Below are 14,661 nucleotides of genomic sequence, written 5' to 3'. Positions count from 1 at the left end.
CGCTACGTGATCAAAATCTTGCTTCGCGTGGGGAGGGTGAACAGGAACGTCACTTCTCTCCGGGAGAGAAAACAGCACAAAACCACCTCTTTTTCGTGGTGTTTTTTCTATCCCCTGAAGCTTTAGCTAATTTCTTCTCTTTTTCTCTTAGGAAAAAGGAGACAAATGTAGGTTTTCGGAGCAGCTCTGGAAATAGAGAGGCAGGATTAAGCACAGCTGTTCCAGGTCAGAGGAGCCGAGGAGGGGAGACGTCTCTGGTGCTGGCAGAGCAAGGTCACCCCGGCGGCCAGAGCTGCGGGCTCTGATTGTTTCAGCATTGCTACTGGGCAGAGTGGCCCAGGGGACTGGGAAGCCACCGGCGTTTGCACATAGTGTCACCTCGTCCTGCGCTAACTAGGTCACGGTGACACCCTGCCTGCAAGTCCTGCGTGCCAGCGGTGAGCGGGACGCTCCCGAGCAAACTGAAACCAAAAAATCCCTCAGAAAAGGGGAATTGCTGCAGAATTAGCTTATCCAGGGGTTATCCGGGGTGCGGAGAGCCGCAGTCACAGGCGGCACTAAATGAACCCATCTCGGGTTGCTCTGCATCAGCCCTGGTTGGCTGGCAGGAGCGAAGCATCAGATGGGATGATGAATCTCCCGGTTGCTATAGCGACCGAGAGCTAAAAGCGGCCGGTCCCTCTCCATCGCCCTCCCCTTTTGCTAAAGCAAAGCCACAAGCTCGGCTTGGCCGATGCCACCGGTGGGTTCTGAGCACCTGGCAGGGGCTGTTCCCCCGTGTTAAATCCCCGGCGTGCATGGAATATGAGGCTGCGGGGCAGAAGGACGGTGCCAGGGGACAGCGACAGCCTTGGCGTGCGGCACCGTGGGGGCGTCACCAAACTGGAGCTTATAGAGCCATGGGCGGGATGCGGGGACACGACGCGGTGTCCCTGCACGTGGGGACAGCCCTTGTGCCACCACCCTCGGCCCCAGGTCCACGCGTTTCCCCCAGCTCCGCTGGCAGCGGCAAAGCTGAGCTTGTGCCTTCGCTTTAGCAAAATACCCTCCTGCTTATTGTGTCTGCGTCGAGGGGAAACAAAAGGGCAACAGCAGCGCTTTTCCACCATAATGCACCATCAGCTGTTTAACCCACCGTTTGATGCTAGAAAATTGTCACCCCTTATACATTTGAGTGGGAAAACAGTTGGATAATCCCATATTTATTGTGCTTCCCATCAGCTCCCTACACCTCATACTCTTGCAGGACTTGAATAAATACATCCCAGATGCCTGAAAGGTGCCGGATTCCCTTTGAAGTATTTGTTTTTTGGAATTTCTTTCTTCAACTAACAATTGAGGCAGCGGAATTTTCTCGGCATCTGCTAAACAGGCCAAGAGCATCTTTTGAGGGGGGACATTGCAGATGTGGCCCCAGCAAACGCGGGTGCGGTGGGTTCAGCCCCCTGGGTGACCGGAGCCAGAAATAAAATATAAGGAAAGACTTTTGCTGCTTCTCAGCCTGCCCAGAGTCAAGATCTGTGACGTTCTAAGTGGGAGGCGAGTCTGCGCTCATCTTCCTAAGTGCCTTTGTTTTATTTATGTGCCGGTGCGTTCCTGGTGCAGGATTCTTGGCATAACCCCGTCGATGAGCCGACGTTCCGCTCCTACCCCAGCCAAGGGCTTTGAATCATATTTTTGGCATCGCGGGCTCCAGCGTCTTGCGGCCGCGTTTGCTCCTCCTAAAGCAGAAAGGCGGCTGAGAGCCGACTCTCCCGAGCTTTGCCAGCGCTCAGAATAGCTGAGAAAATATTAATATGACTAATTGGAGAGTGGAGAAGAAGCTGTGGTTTATATATTAGTCCTGCAAGCCAGGCAATGTGCTGATGTGAACTGGGTCAGTTTGGGTGGATGAAGGCGAGCGCACACGTCGCCAAACTGCGCCTTGTATCCATCAGCCTCAAATAAATGTCTGTGTTTCTCCAAACCCAAGTGGGATGAAGACTGAGCTGCAGAGCCCACCCTGGGCAGGGCGAGGATGTTCCGCAGCCGTTTCGTACCTAACGAGATCCTCCGGTGTGCTGAACTCTTGATGCAAAATGCACCATTTCAGCCATCGAGAGAACGCGAAATCCGCTGGATTTTGCAGGGGATTTAATTCCTATAGTATCAAACCACATAGTCCTGGCTCCCCGGTGCTGTGGTGCCGCCTTCTCCACCCCCGCTCCGCAATTCGGAATTGCAGGAGGAAATAAAAGATCTAACGCTCTGCGTGTGCTTTTTCTTTTTGTATTTGAAAGCCGCTTTGTTGATGAGATTTCCTGGGAAATACCCTATTTAAGTGAGCGCGCGTTTTTCACCCACTAAAGCACTGACCGGCTTTTAGCGAGCGCCTTGGAAGGGACAAACGACATCAGGCGTCGGATGCTGGTGACACGAGGGGAGGAAAGAACAAAGACGGAGGTTTCTCCTTTTGGAGATGGATTCGGAGCCCGGAGAGGAGCAGAACTCGGGATCCTGATGCCAGGCAGGGAGGGGATTAATTAAGAGCGTGGTAACGAGATCAGGGTATGGCTTAGAGCTGAGCTTAAGTGCCTAACGCGCATCCTTCCCACCCCAAGGTCCAGCATGGAGACACCGATCGTGTTTGAGTTGGGGTCGGGAGAGCGTTCACCCCAGTTCAGCTGGATCATGAAGCTTCGATTAGTTTTTGTTCCCTTTCTTGAATTTCATGTGATATGAAATAATTACAATCCCTTTTTGTTTCCATCACATTTCCCAGGGATGGAGGAGAGGGGACATCGGGCGCACCTGCAACGTGCTTGCAAAGCGACGTCTCCAAACCACATTTTTGGGGCTTTCCCCCCATAAAATAAAGCAGTTTCGCTGGGACCTGACCCCAATTCACCTGCTTTTAGGTATTTTATCAAAACCCGATGAAGGAGACAGGACAGGAGCAGCAGCGCCCGCCCCGTCACCCCTTTGCCAACAGCACGTGAACCAAATGGTTCTGCTGGAAGCGACAGGATCTCTTCCAGCTCGCTGACTTTCTGGCTGGCGAGGACGGATGCACAAATGCCCCAGTTACTTAATACATAAAGAAGGAACCGCAGCTCCCCCGCGCTGCTCTGGGACCTCCTGACCATGGGTTTGAGGAGGAATAAATGCATTTTAAGGGTGAGAGCGCCAAACATTTGATGGTTCACTCCTCAGCTGGAGGGGAAGGAATATACCTGGATCTGCCACGGGCACACCATGGAAAAAGCCCAACGGTGTCGTGGCAGCCGCTGTTTTCTTAGCAAAGTGGCATTTATAGCTCAAACGTGAATAAAAGGAACTGTCTCAGTGCGTCGGCCGCACGCCGGAGTCGTAATAGTTGGCTTTGCTTCTGCAAAAATGTGCCATTGGCCACATGTAACGCTTTTCACTGGGGATATAGAGATACTAACAAACCTTGTTACTCATTAAAAGGGCAAAAATAGAGTTGCTGATGCAACCTGTGAGCGCGATGTTGTAACACGTGGGCTCCCCAACCGAGGGCGAGCGGCTCTGCGGTTTGCGCTGGTAAATAGATGTCAGCGTGAGCGGCGGAGGAAAACCACACAAGTCTGAGCCAGAAGAGGTGGAAAGTCGCTTTGTACGTTGAGTTTGCAGCGGGACGGTGCGCGGCTGCGGTTTGGAGCCCACTCCTCCTCTTGCAGATTGAAAGTTTGCTTTACAAAAGCGCTTCTTCCAGCTTCTGGGTGATTTGCCCAAACTTAGGCCACAAGGTACAGCATGGTATGAGAAACACACCGTGAACGTTTGCTGGTTTTGAAGGCTGAGGAAGATTCACGGTACCGAGTGTCACTTGGCTGCAAATAGTGTTGAAAAATGGTACAGCGAGAGCCATGTTTAACTCAACCGACCTTTCTTGATGTTCAAATGCCTGGGGGGCTTGGTCTGACCTCCAGCTATGGAAATTTGCATTTTAATCCTGACTCCAGATCTCCTTTATTCATGTCTGACTTCTTTACAGTCTGTCTTTTCATCACGTTGATCCGTCTTAATGTCTAATCCCCGCCAAGACCACCCGATCCCCCCTGCGACGCCAACAACCCTACGTCTCTAAAAGCAAGTGACAGTTTGAGCAAACATCCTGTTTGTCTCGTGCTTTGGCCGTGCGAGACCTCAGCGATGGTTTCGCAAGGCGGCTTCTGCAAACCCCTTGTGGTTGGGGACGTTGCCGCGTCTCTTGGGTGCACGTGCGAGCGATGCAGCCAACGCTGAATGAGCGTCACGCTCCCACCACGCGGCTCCGTCCCCTCTGATCCAGCTGCTCGTGAGTTACGGGCAGAGAGGAATGATCTGCACCCAAAAGGGGGGCTGGGTTAATCCCCTCACCCTGGGTTTGTTGGTAAAGGGGCGGCTGGACGGACGGGATGTTCCTTTGGTGCTAATACAGCCCAGCAGCAGCGTGAGGAGGCGAAGAGGACATTAAATGATTCTCTCGGGCACACAGGATGGTAAATCACTGCTTTTAACCTGCAGCGACGTGAGCCAGGGTGTTTTATTAAGAGCTGCATGGAAAAGGGGGTTTTCTCCCTCTGACGCTCAGCTAAAGAAGGATGATGGTGCCAAGGAGCCACCGGGATGATGCTGTCAAAACCATCCAGGCCTTACGTAGGGAAATTGATGCTCCGGGAGTGTAGATGTCGTCTGGAAGCACCTCGGATGTTCTTCCCAGCAGAGGGGACGCAGCGACACAAAACGCACACCAGGTTTCGGCACAGCCTTTGTGCTCACTGAGAAACCAGATGTCCTATTTTTGTGTCCATTTTAGGGTTAATTTTCACTATAGTTTTTCTGCCGAGCCCCAGCACCCTCAGTATCATTGTTCTGCAAGTGGCAGAGACCCACGAGTGCTCGGACGAGATAGATCAACCCCCTCCCTGCCAAACACGCCGCCTGTTCAGACCCTCCTGCAGGAGACACTTATCTTTTCCAAAAATGCCACCTGTTGTAGCTCAGATACGTAAATGTTTATTCCCTATGGTATATCCAATGTTGTGTTAGACCCTGCTGGGTTTTTCCCACCTCTGTGCCACCGAGTGCCCAGACTGGAACGATCCACAATCCATTGCCTGGAAAGCTTTTCAACCCCCCTCAAAATTCCCAGTATCACTGTTGGTCTCTTTGGCTGTTGCGAGGAGGCAGAGCCTTGAAAAGTGCCTCTTTTTAGCTTTCTCTCCGCTCCCTCGGTACTTTCTTCACGCAGAATACAGCTGCTGCTTTTCCCGTTTCTTTTTTAGAGCCTCCCTTCATCTGTGAACCTTTGCATTTTGATTTTTGCACTGCCGAAGCCCCTCGAAGGCTGCACCCGGTATCCAGCTGAGACCGCGGCGCTCACTTACATAAGGTGTTACCGTTTCTCCGTATTCTCCATCCTGCTCCTTCCCAACATCTTGTTGGCAGCTGCACGTCCGCTCGAGGCCGTTCAGTCCACAGCGCCGCCGCCTTTGCAGAGAGAGACCTTGATCTAAACCGTACAAAGGTTTGATCAGTTATAAAGATCCCCCCCGGAATACATCCCACTCACTTTATTACCGCCCAGCCCTCGTCTCACGCTGCGGCGCGTGTTCGGCCTCATTTAAATCCCTCTGGTTTGTTGTCGTGAAAATCAGGCGCTTGCTGTACTCGGCTTTGCCATCTTCTACCCCAATTTTCCTTTTGAAAAATGACTGATTTCCTGCTCCGTGATTGCTTTAGCTGTCTCCATAGGAAGCAGCACCTCGTTTAATCTGTAGAAATTGCCCGTTCCTCCTGTTTTCCCAGCCTGTGAGGACGGGGCTGCATCCCCAGAGCCCCCGGCCGGGCTCGGGTACCACTGACCTGTGTTCAGCATCTTCCCGGCTCCCCAGGGAGCTCACGGCTACAAATAAAGAACTTTCATGCCTATTACAGCTCCATTCAAGACATTCCAGTTCCCCTGCATTTGCTCTTAAGCATCTCCTATGCTCAACATTTATTTAGCAATGCATTTCTTTAACTTTCTAGCCTTACATCGCTTTCTTCACAGGAACTCCCTCTGATCCCTGGCTGCTCTTTCCCTCTGCTGTTTTGCTCCCCACCACTGATTTGCGGCACCGATGCAGCGCTGACAGATGTCTCCGGCCATTTACGCGCCGCTTGGCTTGTGTTTTCCCTGAGGTCTGAGATGAAATGCTCAGCCAAAACTCCCATCTTTCATGGACCAGTGCTCAGACTCGGCTCTTCTCTGCTTGTTGCCCTTTTGCCGGTGTTCACCCAAATGCCGGCACAGCTCCTGCGGGATTTCTGACGATGCTTTGGCTTTGGGATCTGGTTGTCCCACACACATGATGCTCACAGGCACACGTGTGCTCACAAGCAGAGCCATTAACGCCTTGGCTGGACTTCCAGGATTACACTGGACCATCTCCATATCTTCATCTCCATCTATCTCCATCTCCATCTATCTCCATCTCCAACTCCATCTCCACCTCCATCTCTGTCTCCACCTATCTCCATCTACATCTCCATCTCCATCTACATCTCCATCTCCATCCATCTCCATCCCCATCCATCTCCATCTCCACCTCATCTCCACCTCCGACTCTTCCTTAGGGATCTCAGTTCTGCAGGATCTTGGAGCAGCAGCTCCTCAGCTGCGTTGCTGGGTTAAATCTCATTGTAGCAGGGACATTTGGAAGGTCTTTTAGTCGGGTTCACTGGCTGATGCAGGCAGCTGTTCTCTCCCTTTCGGTCAATAAATAAACCATCTCACCCCAGGGCAGCGGCAGCTGCCATCTCCCCTTTTCGTCGCCTGATGCTGATGTGACCGATGGGCTGGAAACCAAACTGACGTTTCCTTTCAAGGTCCCGGCACGTGGAGCTGGCGGCAGATCCAGCGTCGTGTCCGTAACTCCTGCACTAAGGGAATTGTCCTTGGGATGCCATCCTGCTCCCCCGGCAAAAGGTTTGGAGGCTGAAACCTCTTCTCACGTGAAGAGAAGCAACATGTGGTCAGGTGTGAGTGGGAGAAGGGAATCGTAGATCAAAGAATCATTTTGGTTGGAAAAGACCTTTAAGATCATCCAGTCCAACCATAACCCAACCATAACTACCCTCATCTCCACATCTGTTCAACCTCCAGGGATGGTGACTCCACCACTGCCCTGGAAACCCTTATTTAATGGAAATATTACACAGACCAAAGCTCAGAGCATCTTCTCCAGAGCCCAGGACAACATCAGCTTCACGTACACATGTGTTTAGTTGATTCTCCTCATTCCAGCCGGAGCCAGGACTTGGAGACCTTCTTGGTTCAGGTCCCACAGCCCCAGGGCTCAGAATAAATCAAGGCCCATTGGATTTCCAGGCCTGGCTCCTGCTTGTGGTCAAAATTCTGGTTAATGATGTTCTTCCCCCCGAGTCAACAGATTTTGACTATTAACAGCGACAGAACTTTCCTCTTCTTACCTATAATCGAACAAGGGAGAGAAGGCAAGCCGTGGGGTTTATCCCTGGAACAGACACTCGATGCTCAACCCGCTCTGCAGGCACGTGATGGTTGGAATCTCCAACAGGCTCGTTCTGCTAAGACGCGGTAAAAATAGCAAACTAAGCCGGGATTTTAGCCTCGACTCGCTGAGGCAAGAGTAAATAAGTCTTAAATACCTGCGACAACGTGAGGACTTGGTGGATCGTTATTGGGACAGCGTGATGGGTTCGTGTGCTGCTGCCTTGACAGAACCCCCCCAACCGAACACCTTTATGCCTTGCTGCTGGTACAAAGAAAGTCTTTTATGATATAAATCATGGCTTTTATGGCCTTTAGCAAAGGGGACATCCCTGCCGGCCACCCCGACTCGACCGGAGCGGAGGTGACAGCCGCCTGTCCTGATGTCCCTCGCTGGCGGTGACCCAAACAGCCGAGATGAACCAAATTGGGGTGGCAGAAACTCCTCATTTCACTCATGAGCATCATCCTCAGCACCAAAGCCGCGTTCAGGGCTTCAAAAGCCAGGGAAGGGGTTGCAGTGACACAGTTTTGTCCCCGTGCCCACCCAGGGCGCTCAGACCCCGGGGGCTGCACGGTCGGTCTGTCTGTCCAGAGAGGGAACTACAGACAAACCCCAGCCCAACCTGTGGTTATTTTAGCTGTTTCATGCTGCGCCTTTAATCTCTGAGCTCAGAGCAAGGGATGTCATCATCTTTACTGGAATTAGAGACGCGAGTGATCGCTCGCAAGGTCACCTGCCCCAGCCCCGGCCCTTTGCAGCCTTTGCTTTGCCGTTCCCCCATCGGCACCGCTGACGATGCCGAAGTCCCCACGCGTGGGAGACGGAAACGGGGCTTAACCAAACCCAACACGGGGCTTGGAGCTTAATGCAGCTTGCCCACGACCTAAAAACACCTGCATCATGGTCCAAGCTCCGGTAACCACATCCCGTCCTCCCGCCTGCCTCTGATTTACTCTTTTAATTTTGCTTTGGCAGCGAGAAACGCGCTCTGCAGGTCAGCGTCACCAACCCGGTCCAGTGCAGCCTGCACGGGCGGAAATGCACCGTCTCCGTGGAGACCAAGATTAACCAATCCCAGCCGGATTTCACCAAGCATCGTTCCGGTTTCGTCCTCTGCGTGCCGGGGAATTAGCGTCCCGGAGGATGGAGCTTCCATCGGCGCCTCCCACGGCTCAAGGGGACGAGTTCAGAGGCGCTTCAGCCGTGACTTGGGCCTGCGCCTAAAACGGGCTCTAAAGCCAGAGGTTTCGCCAAACCCACGTTCAGGAGAGGGTTTTACTACCGCATGCAACAGCGGCTTAAAATAGCCAGTGACCTGTATCCTTCGTACAAAACAGGCCAGAATATCAGGAAAGTGCTTCTAAGTCAAAAAACAAAGCATTTATAGGTACTTATCCCCTTTCCCACATTGATTTCTGAAACCCTCTCCAGTATCCCCTTCTGTGTTGCCTTTTTCTGTGTTGTTTTGTTTGCAATATTATGCAGCCTCCACTGGAGGAGGAACCAAAGATCGCGGCTCAGGGCGGCTGGGCCTGTGAGAGCCGATGGCGGCGGAACGGGAGCAGGTTTGGGAGCGGCGCTGGGTCCCCATGCCGGGGACGCTCCGCTCAGAGCCGGGATGGACCGTGGACACACTCTGAACTCGCTGCTTTCCTGCCTGGAGCTCATCACCCGTCCCGGAGCTCATCACCCCATCCTGGAGCTCATCACCCCATCCTGGAGCTCATCACCCATCCCAGAGCTCATCACCCCATCCCAGAGCTCATCACCCATCCTGGAGCTCATCACCCATCCCAGAGCTCATCACCCCGTCCCAGAGCTCATCACCCATCCTGGAGCTCATCACCCATCCCAGAGCTCATCACCCATCCCAGAGCTCATCACCCATCCTGGAGCTCATCACCCCATCCCAGAGCTCATCACCCATCCCAGAGCTCATCACCCATCCCAGAGCTCATCACCCATCCCGGAGCTCATCACCCATCCTGGAGCTCATCACCCATCCCAGAGCTCATCACCCCATCCTGGAGCTCATCACCCATCCTGGAGCTCATCACCCATCCCAGAGCTCATCACCCCATCCTGGAGCTCATCACCCATCCCAGAGCTCATCACCCCATCCTGGAGCTCATCACCCATCCCAGAGCTCATCACCCCGTCCCAGAGCTCATCACCCCGTCCCAGAGCTCATCACCCATCCTGGAGCTCATCACCCCATCCCGGAGCTCATCACCCATCCTGGAGCTCATCACCCCATCCCGGAGCTCATCACCCATCCTGGAGCTCATCACCCATCCCAGAGCTCATCACCCCATCCCAGAGCTCATCACCCCATCCTGGAGCTCATAATCTCATCGTGGAGCTCGTCACCCATCCCGGAGCTCATCACCCATCCTGAAGCTCATCACCCATCCCGGAGCTCATCATTCCATCCTGGAGCTCATCACCCATCCTGGAGCTCATCACCCATCCCGGAGCTCGTAATCTCATCCCAGAGCTCATCACCCATCCTGGAGCTCCTCACCCATCCCTCACCTCGGCTGGACACAGACTGTGGGTTTCCCAGCGCGGAGGTTTTGTGGGTTTTATTTTAATCCTGCATCGCTTTTGCCTTAATTAACCTCACCCAAAATCCCGGTGGGTTCAATTCGGACCAAGTGACCTTGCTGAATTCTGAAATGCTGCACGTGGCTCCGTGTTCGTCCCAGCGATGGGGCTCGGAGGGGGCGCTGACAGGACCTGCAGCCACTGGAACGTTCTAGAAACCAGTGGAGTTTGGGTGCTGAGGCTGCAGCTCCCGGCTTTGCACTGTGGAGCTGCAGCTGCGTCCGTGTCCCCGCGAGCGGCACAAACGCGACCGCACGTCCACGCTGTTCCCTGCGCAGCGATTTCCAGGATCTCCCAGTGGCCGCTGGGACACCGTGTGACAGCGCGTGTCCCCCGAGCCAGGCGGGCACAGAAGGGCCGGATGGACCAACGGGCCTTTTATTTCCACATGGGGGGGTCTGGGCTGTTGGGATCGTGTGTCCCGAGTCCTGGCGCTGCTGGTCAGGTCAGGATCTCCAGCCCCTGGGACACAGGGTGACCCCACCTTGGTGACCCCAGGAACACGTTGAGTTGAGCGTTGTAGGAACCACAAAGAGGAGCTTCGCCTAACGACGTGTTAACGAAGGGGCTGCCAAAGCCACGAGCGGGACGGGTTTGTACCCAGGTTGGGGCACCGCGAGCACCGAGAAGCTCCAGCTCGGTGGGATGAGCTCTGTCCCCTCACTGGGGCCTCCTGGACGGACCAGCGCTCACCAGTGTATCCCAGTATATCCCAGTGAGCAGCTCTGCGCTTCATGGGGGTGTCACATCAGCCCCAACCCCTCGGAAGAAGCTTTTCCAGCCGCCAACAACCCCCCGTCCCCAGCGCCGGGGGGACCTGGTGACACCCCCCCAGCGACCCCTCCTGCCCTTGCCCAGCACCCAACCTGGGCCCACCCACCCGTCAGCGCCTCGCGTGCGCGCGGTGCCACCACGGGCCACCCCAGAGGGAGAATCCTCCCCCCGCGCCTTTCGATTTGCACTTCTGGCTCTTTGCGCACCCGCCGGTCCCGGCGGCCCCCCCGGGTTCGACCAGCACTTTGGGTCCAGCCGAGCGGCGCACGGAACCGCGACGGGCGGCACCGAACGGCGGGTGCGGGAACCGGCTAATCCTATGAGACGGCAATAGAGTACGTGATGAGATGTGTCTATATAAAATATATATCTGTTCCTGCTCTGGTTTTATATATATATATATATATAAAAAAATCTATAAAATATATATATTCCTGTTTTTTCCCATAAATTAACTATTTCTAAATTGAATTCCGATTCTCAGCCTGGGCCGATAAGGCGATGATTTTTTTTAATTATTATTATTATGATGATTTTTTTTTTAATCGCTGATATTTTAATGTTTAAAAATAAATAAACCCCAACTACACCGGGTTTCGTTTACATAATTCCCTGTAATTAATAAACCAATAAAGCCGGGTGGGCCGCATCCTGCTGCGGCGCCGCCGCTTTCTACGCGCGGGGACTCGGGGAGGACGACGCTCGTGGGGCCCCTGTAACCCCATTTTCCAGCTCTCACCGCTGCTCCCCCCGCCCAACGGACCCAATTAAACCCCGGCCTCGTTAAACCCTCCTCGTCAAGGCAAATCCAATCTCCCGCCGTCGGAGGCGCAGGAAAGACTCGGCCACGACCGCTGCCGTGTAATGGATGGTCAGTGCATTTTTATTTCATCAGCACAGTACAAAAATAAATAAAAATAAGGGGAGGGGGATTAAATTACAGGCACACTGAGCCCCATGACACAGCCGGCCGGGTTATAAACCACACATACTTACAAACGCACTATACACATACATACAAAAATGAGACGCATATAAATTAAGAAGTAACAATACCCACCAATTTGGTCAACAAAGAGCTACGGAAGAGATTGCACTAAAAAAAGGTACGTACACATGTATCGGTAGCGGGTCCACTGTACAGCGGCGAAGAGCTTCACGTGAAAAATACCAAAGAAAAAGAAATGGCACGTTATTTGTCCCTCTCGGCCGCGGGTTCGACGCCCGATGGACCAGAACTGAACCAGAACTGCGCACACGGAGAAAACTCAATCAACCCAAACAGCCTGATGAGCCCCAGGCCATGGGGACCCAGCCCACGGGGACCACGGCCCATGGGGACCATGGCCAATGGGGACCATGGCCAATGGGGACCCCGGCCCATGGGGACCCCGGCCCATGGGGACCCAGCCCGCGGGGCCGGGGCGGCAGCTCTTTGTGCATGGGCGGCGTTTTTACAGCCATCACTCCTTAAGGTTTTTTCTTTTGATTATGGTTATTTTTCTTTTTTTTTACGTTTTTTTCCTTTTATTTTTGAAGACACAAAATGCTCCTGTTTGCATGCGCGATACCACTGGAAAAGCAACAATGAAAGAATAAAGAAGGTTTGTTGTTTTATCTCTTTCCCCCCCCATAGGTTAGTAGTTTGTGGTTTGTTTTTTTGTTCTAAAAGTATTCATATAGCAGCATGTAGATTCTTTCCTTGCTTGCACACTCAAGTAGATCCTTTACACAATACTCATGATCAGTGCACGATGGGAACAAGACATTTCACATTGATGTCATGATACAGTAGCAGTTTGTTTGTTTCCTCCCTTCGCCCAGAACCCGCTCGGGAAATTCGAGTCTCTTCAAAGAAAATAAATTAAGGGGAGGGGTTGGGGGTCGGGAGGGGGGTCCCCGCGTCTCCGTCCCGTTCCCGGTGAGTCCCGATGGGCCCGTTCAGCCTCCGGTGAAGCCTATAGCCTATATGTTTTCCCCATTTTCCTTCCCCCCCCCGGCCTTTGTCTCGGTGACCGAACCCGGGGCCGTCCCCGCCCGCGGAGGTCGGAGGGGTGGGGGGGGATGATGCTCATTTGGGGGATTTCCCCCCCCCCCCGCAAACACACAATTTGCTGAAATGAATCCGGTGGTGAAACCGCATCATCCCCGGGCCCGCAGGATGGGGAGGGGGAGACGGATGGGAAGCAGCTGCCCGGGGCGGGGGGAGAAGGGGGACAGCGGGGGGTCTGCGCTCCGGCCCCCCCCATCCCCAGGGCCGCAGCTCCCGCCTCCCCCCGCCCGGAAAGAAAAAACCCGGGAAGCGGCTCCGAGACGGGTCGGGGCGAACGAAGCGAGTCCAGGCGGGGCCGGGAGCGTCCCCGGTGCGGGGCCCGGAGCGGCCACGGTACCCGGCGGGGCGGGCGGGCGCTCACCGGTCGAGGCCGATGAGCAGCCGGCCCTTCTCCTCGGCGCCGCTTTCCTTCTTGAGGTCGGCGAAGACCTGGGTGAAGTAGTGCGGGTCGGCGTTGACCTGCAGCATCTTGGGGCTCATGAGGTCGATGATGGAGAGGCAGCGGTCCCAGAAGGCCTCCTTACAGCTCTCCACCAGGAAGGGCTTGAGCGGGTAGGAGATCTCGTTGCCCATGTAGGAGTAGGAGAGGTACAGGCAGGTGAGCAGCACTGCCTGCAGTTCGTGGTCGCTGGCCACCTCGGCCGAGATGACATCCCGGCACAGCATGTAGAGGAAGACCACGTTGGCCGGCGTGATGAAGCCCTGGTCCTGCCAGCCCTGCAGCAGCAGCGAGCGGTCCACGGAGCGCAGCCAGAGCACCGGGTCGGTGGGCGAGAGGTGCTTCAGCCGGTAGCAGCGGCGGCACAGGAACTCGCCCAGGCAGCGCAGCAGCTCGCTGGTGGACGCCTGCACCACCACCCTCCGCGGGGTCGCGGCGGCGGCTGCGGGCGCGGCCGGTGGCGCCTTCTGCGCCGAGGCGAGGGCGGCGGCGGCGGGGGCCGGCGGGGGGGCGAAGGTGGCGAGGTTGGCGCAGGAGAGCGACTTCTTCAGGTTCTCGTTGTTGAGGTGGGTGACGTTGCTCTGGTAGCCGCCGTTGGGCTGCACCTTCTTGGAGCTCTTCTTCTTGGCGGAGACGGCGGCGATGCGCTTCCAGGGCAGCACCGAGATCAGCGAGTGCCGCTTCAGGCCCTTCTCCTTGGCGTTCTTGCTGTTCTGCACCGCCGTGTAGTGCCCCACCGTGGCCGCCCCCTCCTCGAACAGCGGGGCCTTCCGGTAGCTCGGCGACAGCGACAGCACCGTGCCCATGGCGCCGGCCGACCGGCGGGCCCCGCCGCCCGCCCCGGCCCCGGCCCCGGCCCCCGGCGCGGCCCCGCGCTCGCTGCCCGCTCCGCCGCCGCCGCCGCCGCTCAGCGCCGCGCCTGGCCCCGCCCCGCCCCGCGCGCGCTCCCGGCGGCGCAGTGCGCGCCCCCGCCGCCGCCCCGCCCCGCGCCGCCACGTGCGCCCGCCGCGCCGGCGGGAAAAGGGGCGGGAAGGCCACGCCCACGCTCCTCCCCTGGAGGGCCCCGCTCCGCCCAGACCACGCCCGTCACCAACAAGACCACGCCCCTCTGCTCTCCCTTGAACAGCGCGGCCACGCCCCCGGCTGCTCAGGGCCCGCCCCCTCCGCCGACCGCCCCGCCTACTCCTAACTGGCCACGCCCCCTGGTGGGAGGAGCCACAGAGTGACCGGCCCGAGCCCGCGGTCAGGCGGGGAAACAAAAATGTATCTTCTTAAAAATGATGAAA

At 55.6% G+C, this 14,661-nt stretch overlaps 2 protein-coding genes across 4 annotated transcripts in view; one reads left to right on the top strand and one right to left on the bottom strand.

The window, feature by feature from the left end:
• Positions 1 to 11,472, top strand: part of MYO1D (myosin ID) — a 152,397-nt gene extending 140,925 nt beyond the window's left edge. The window contains exons 22-23 of one of the 3 annotated variants that reach the window (XR_010467796.1): positions 8,478 to 8,819; positions 10,161 to 11,472. Coding sequence is in view for 2 of the 3 variants with exons in the window: in XM_065039816.1 (XP_064895888.1) it covers positions 8,478 to 8,634 (157 nt within the window). In the remaining variant the exon portion in view is untranslated. Of the gene's footprint in view, positions 1 to 151; positions 1,279 to 8,477 lie in introns of those variants that run through there. The other 2 variants (XM_065039816.1, XM_065039817.1) reach the window with 2 other exon arrangements.
• A 273-nt stretch (positions 11,473 to 11,745) lies between these two features.
• On the bottom strand, positions 11,746 to 14,302 carry CDK5R1 (cyclin dependent kinase 5 regulatory subunit 1). Its single transcript, XM_065039824.1, has one exon. The coding sequence runs from the start codon at positions 14,179 to 14,181 to the stop codon at positions 13,294 to 13,296; it is 888 nt and encodes a 295-aa protein (XP_064895896.1). The 5' UTR covers positions 14,182 to 14,302; the 3' UTR covers positions 11,746 to 13,293.
• Positions 14,303 to 14,661: the final 359 nt, after the last annotated feature.

This window comes from Columba livia, chromosome 23 (genome assembly GCF_036013475.1).
Source record: "Columba livia isolate bColLiv1 breed racing homer chromosome 23, bColLiv1.pat.W.v2, whole genome shotgun sequence".
In the NCBI taxonomy this organism is placed as follows: domain Eukaryota; kingdom Metazoa; phylum Chordata; class Aves; order Columbiformes; family Columbidae; genus Columba; species Columba livia.
This window is presented reverse-complemented; position numbering and strand designations above follow the sequence as displayed.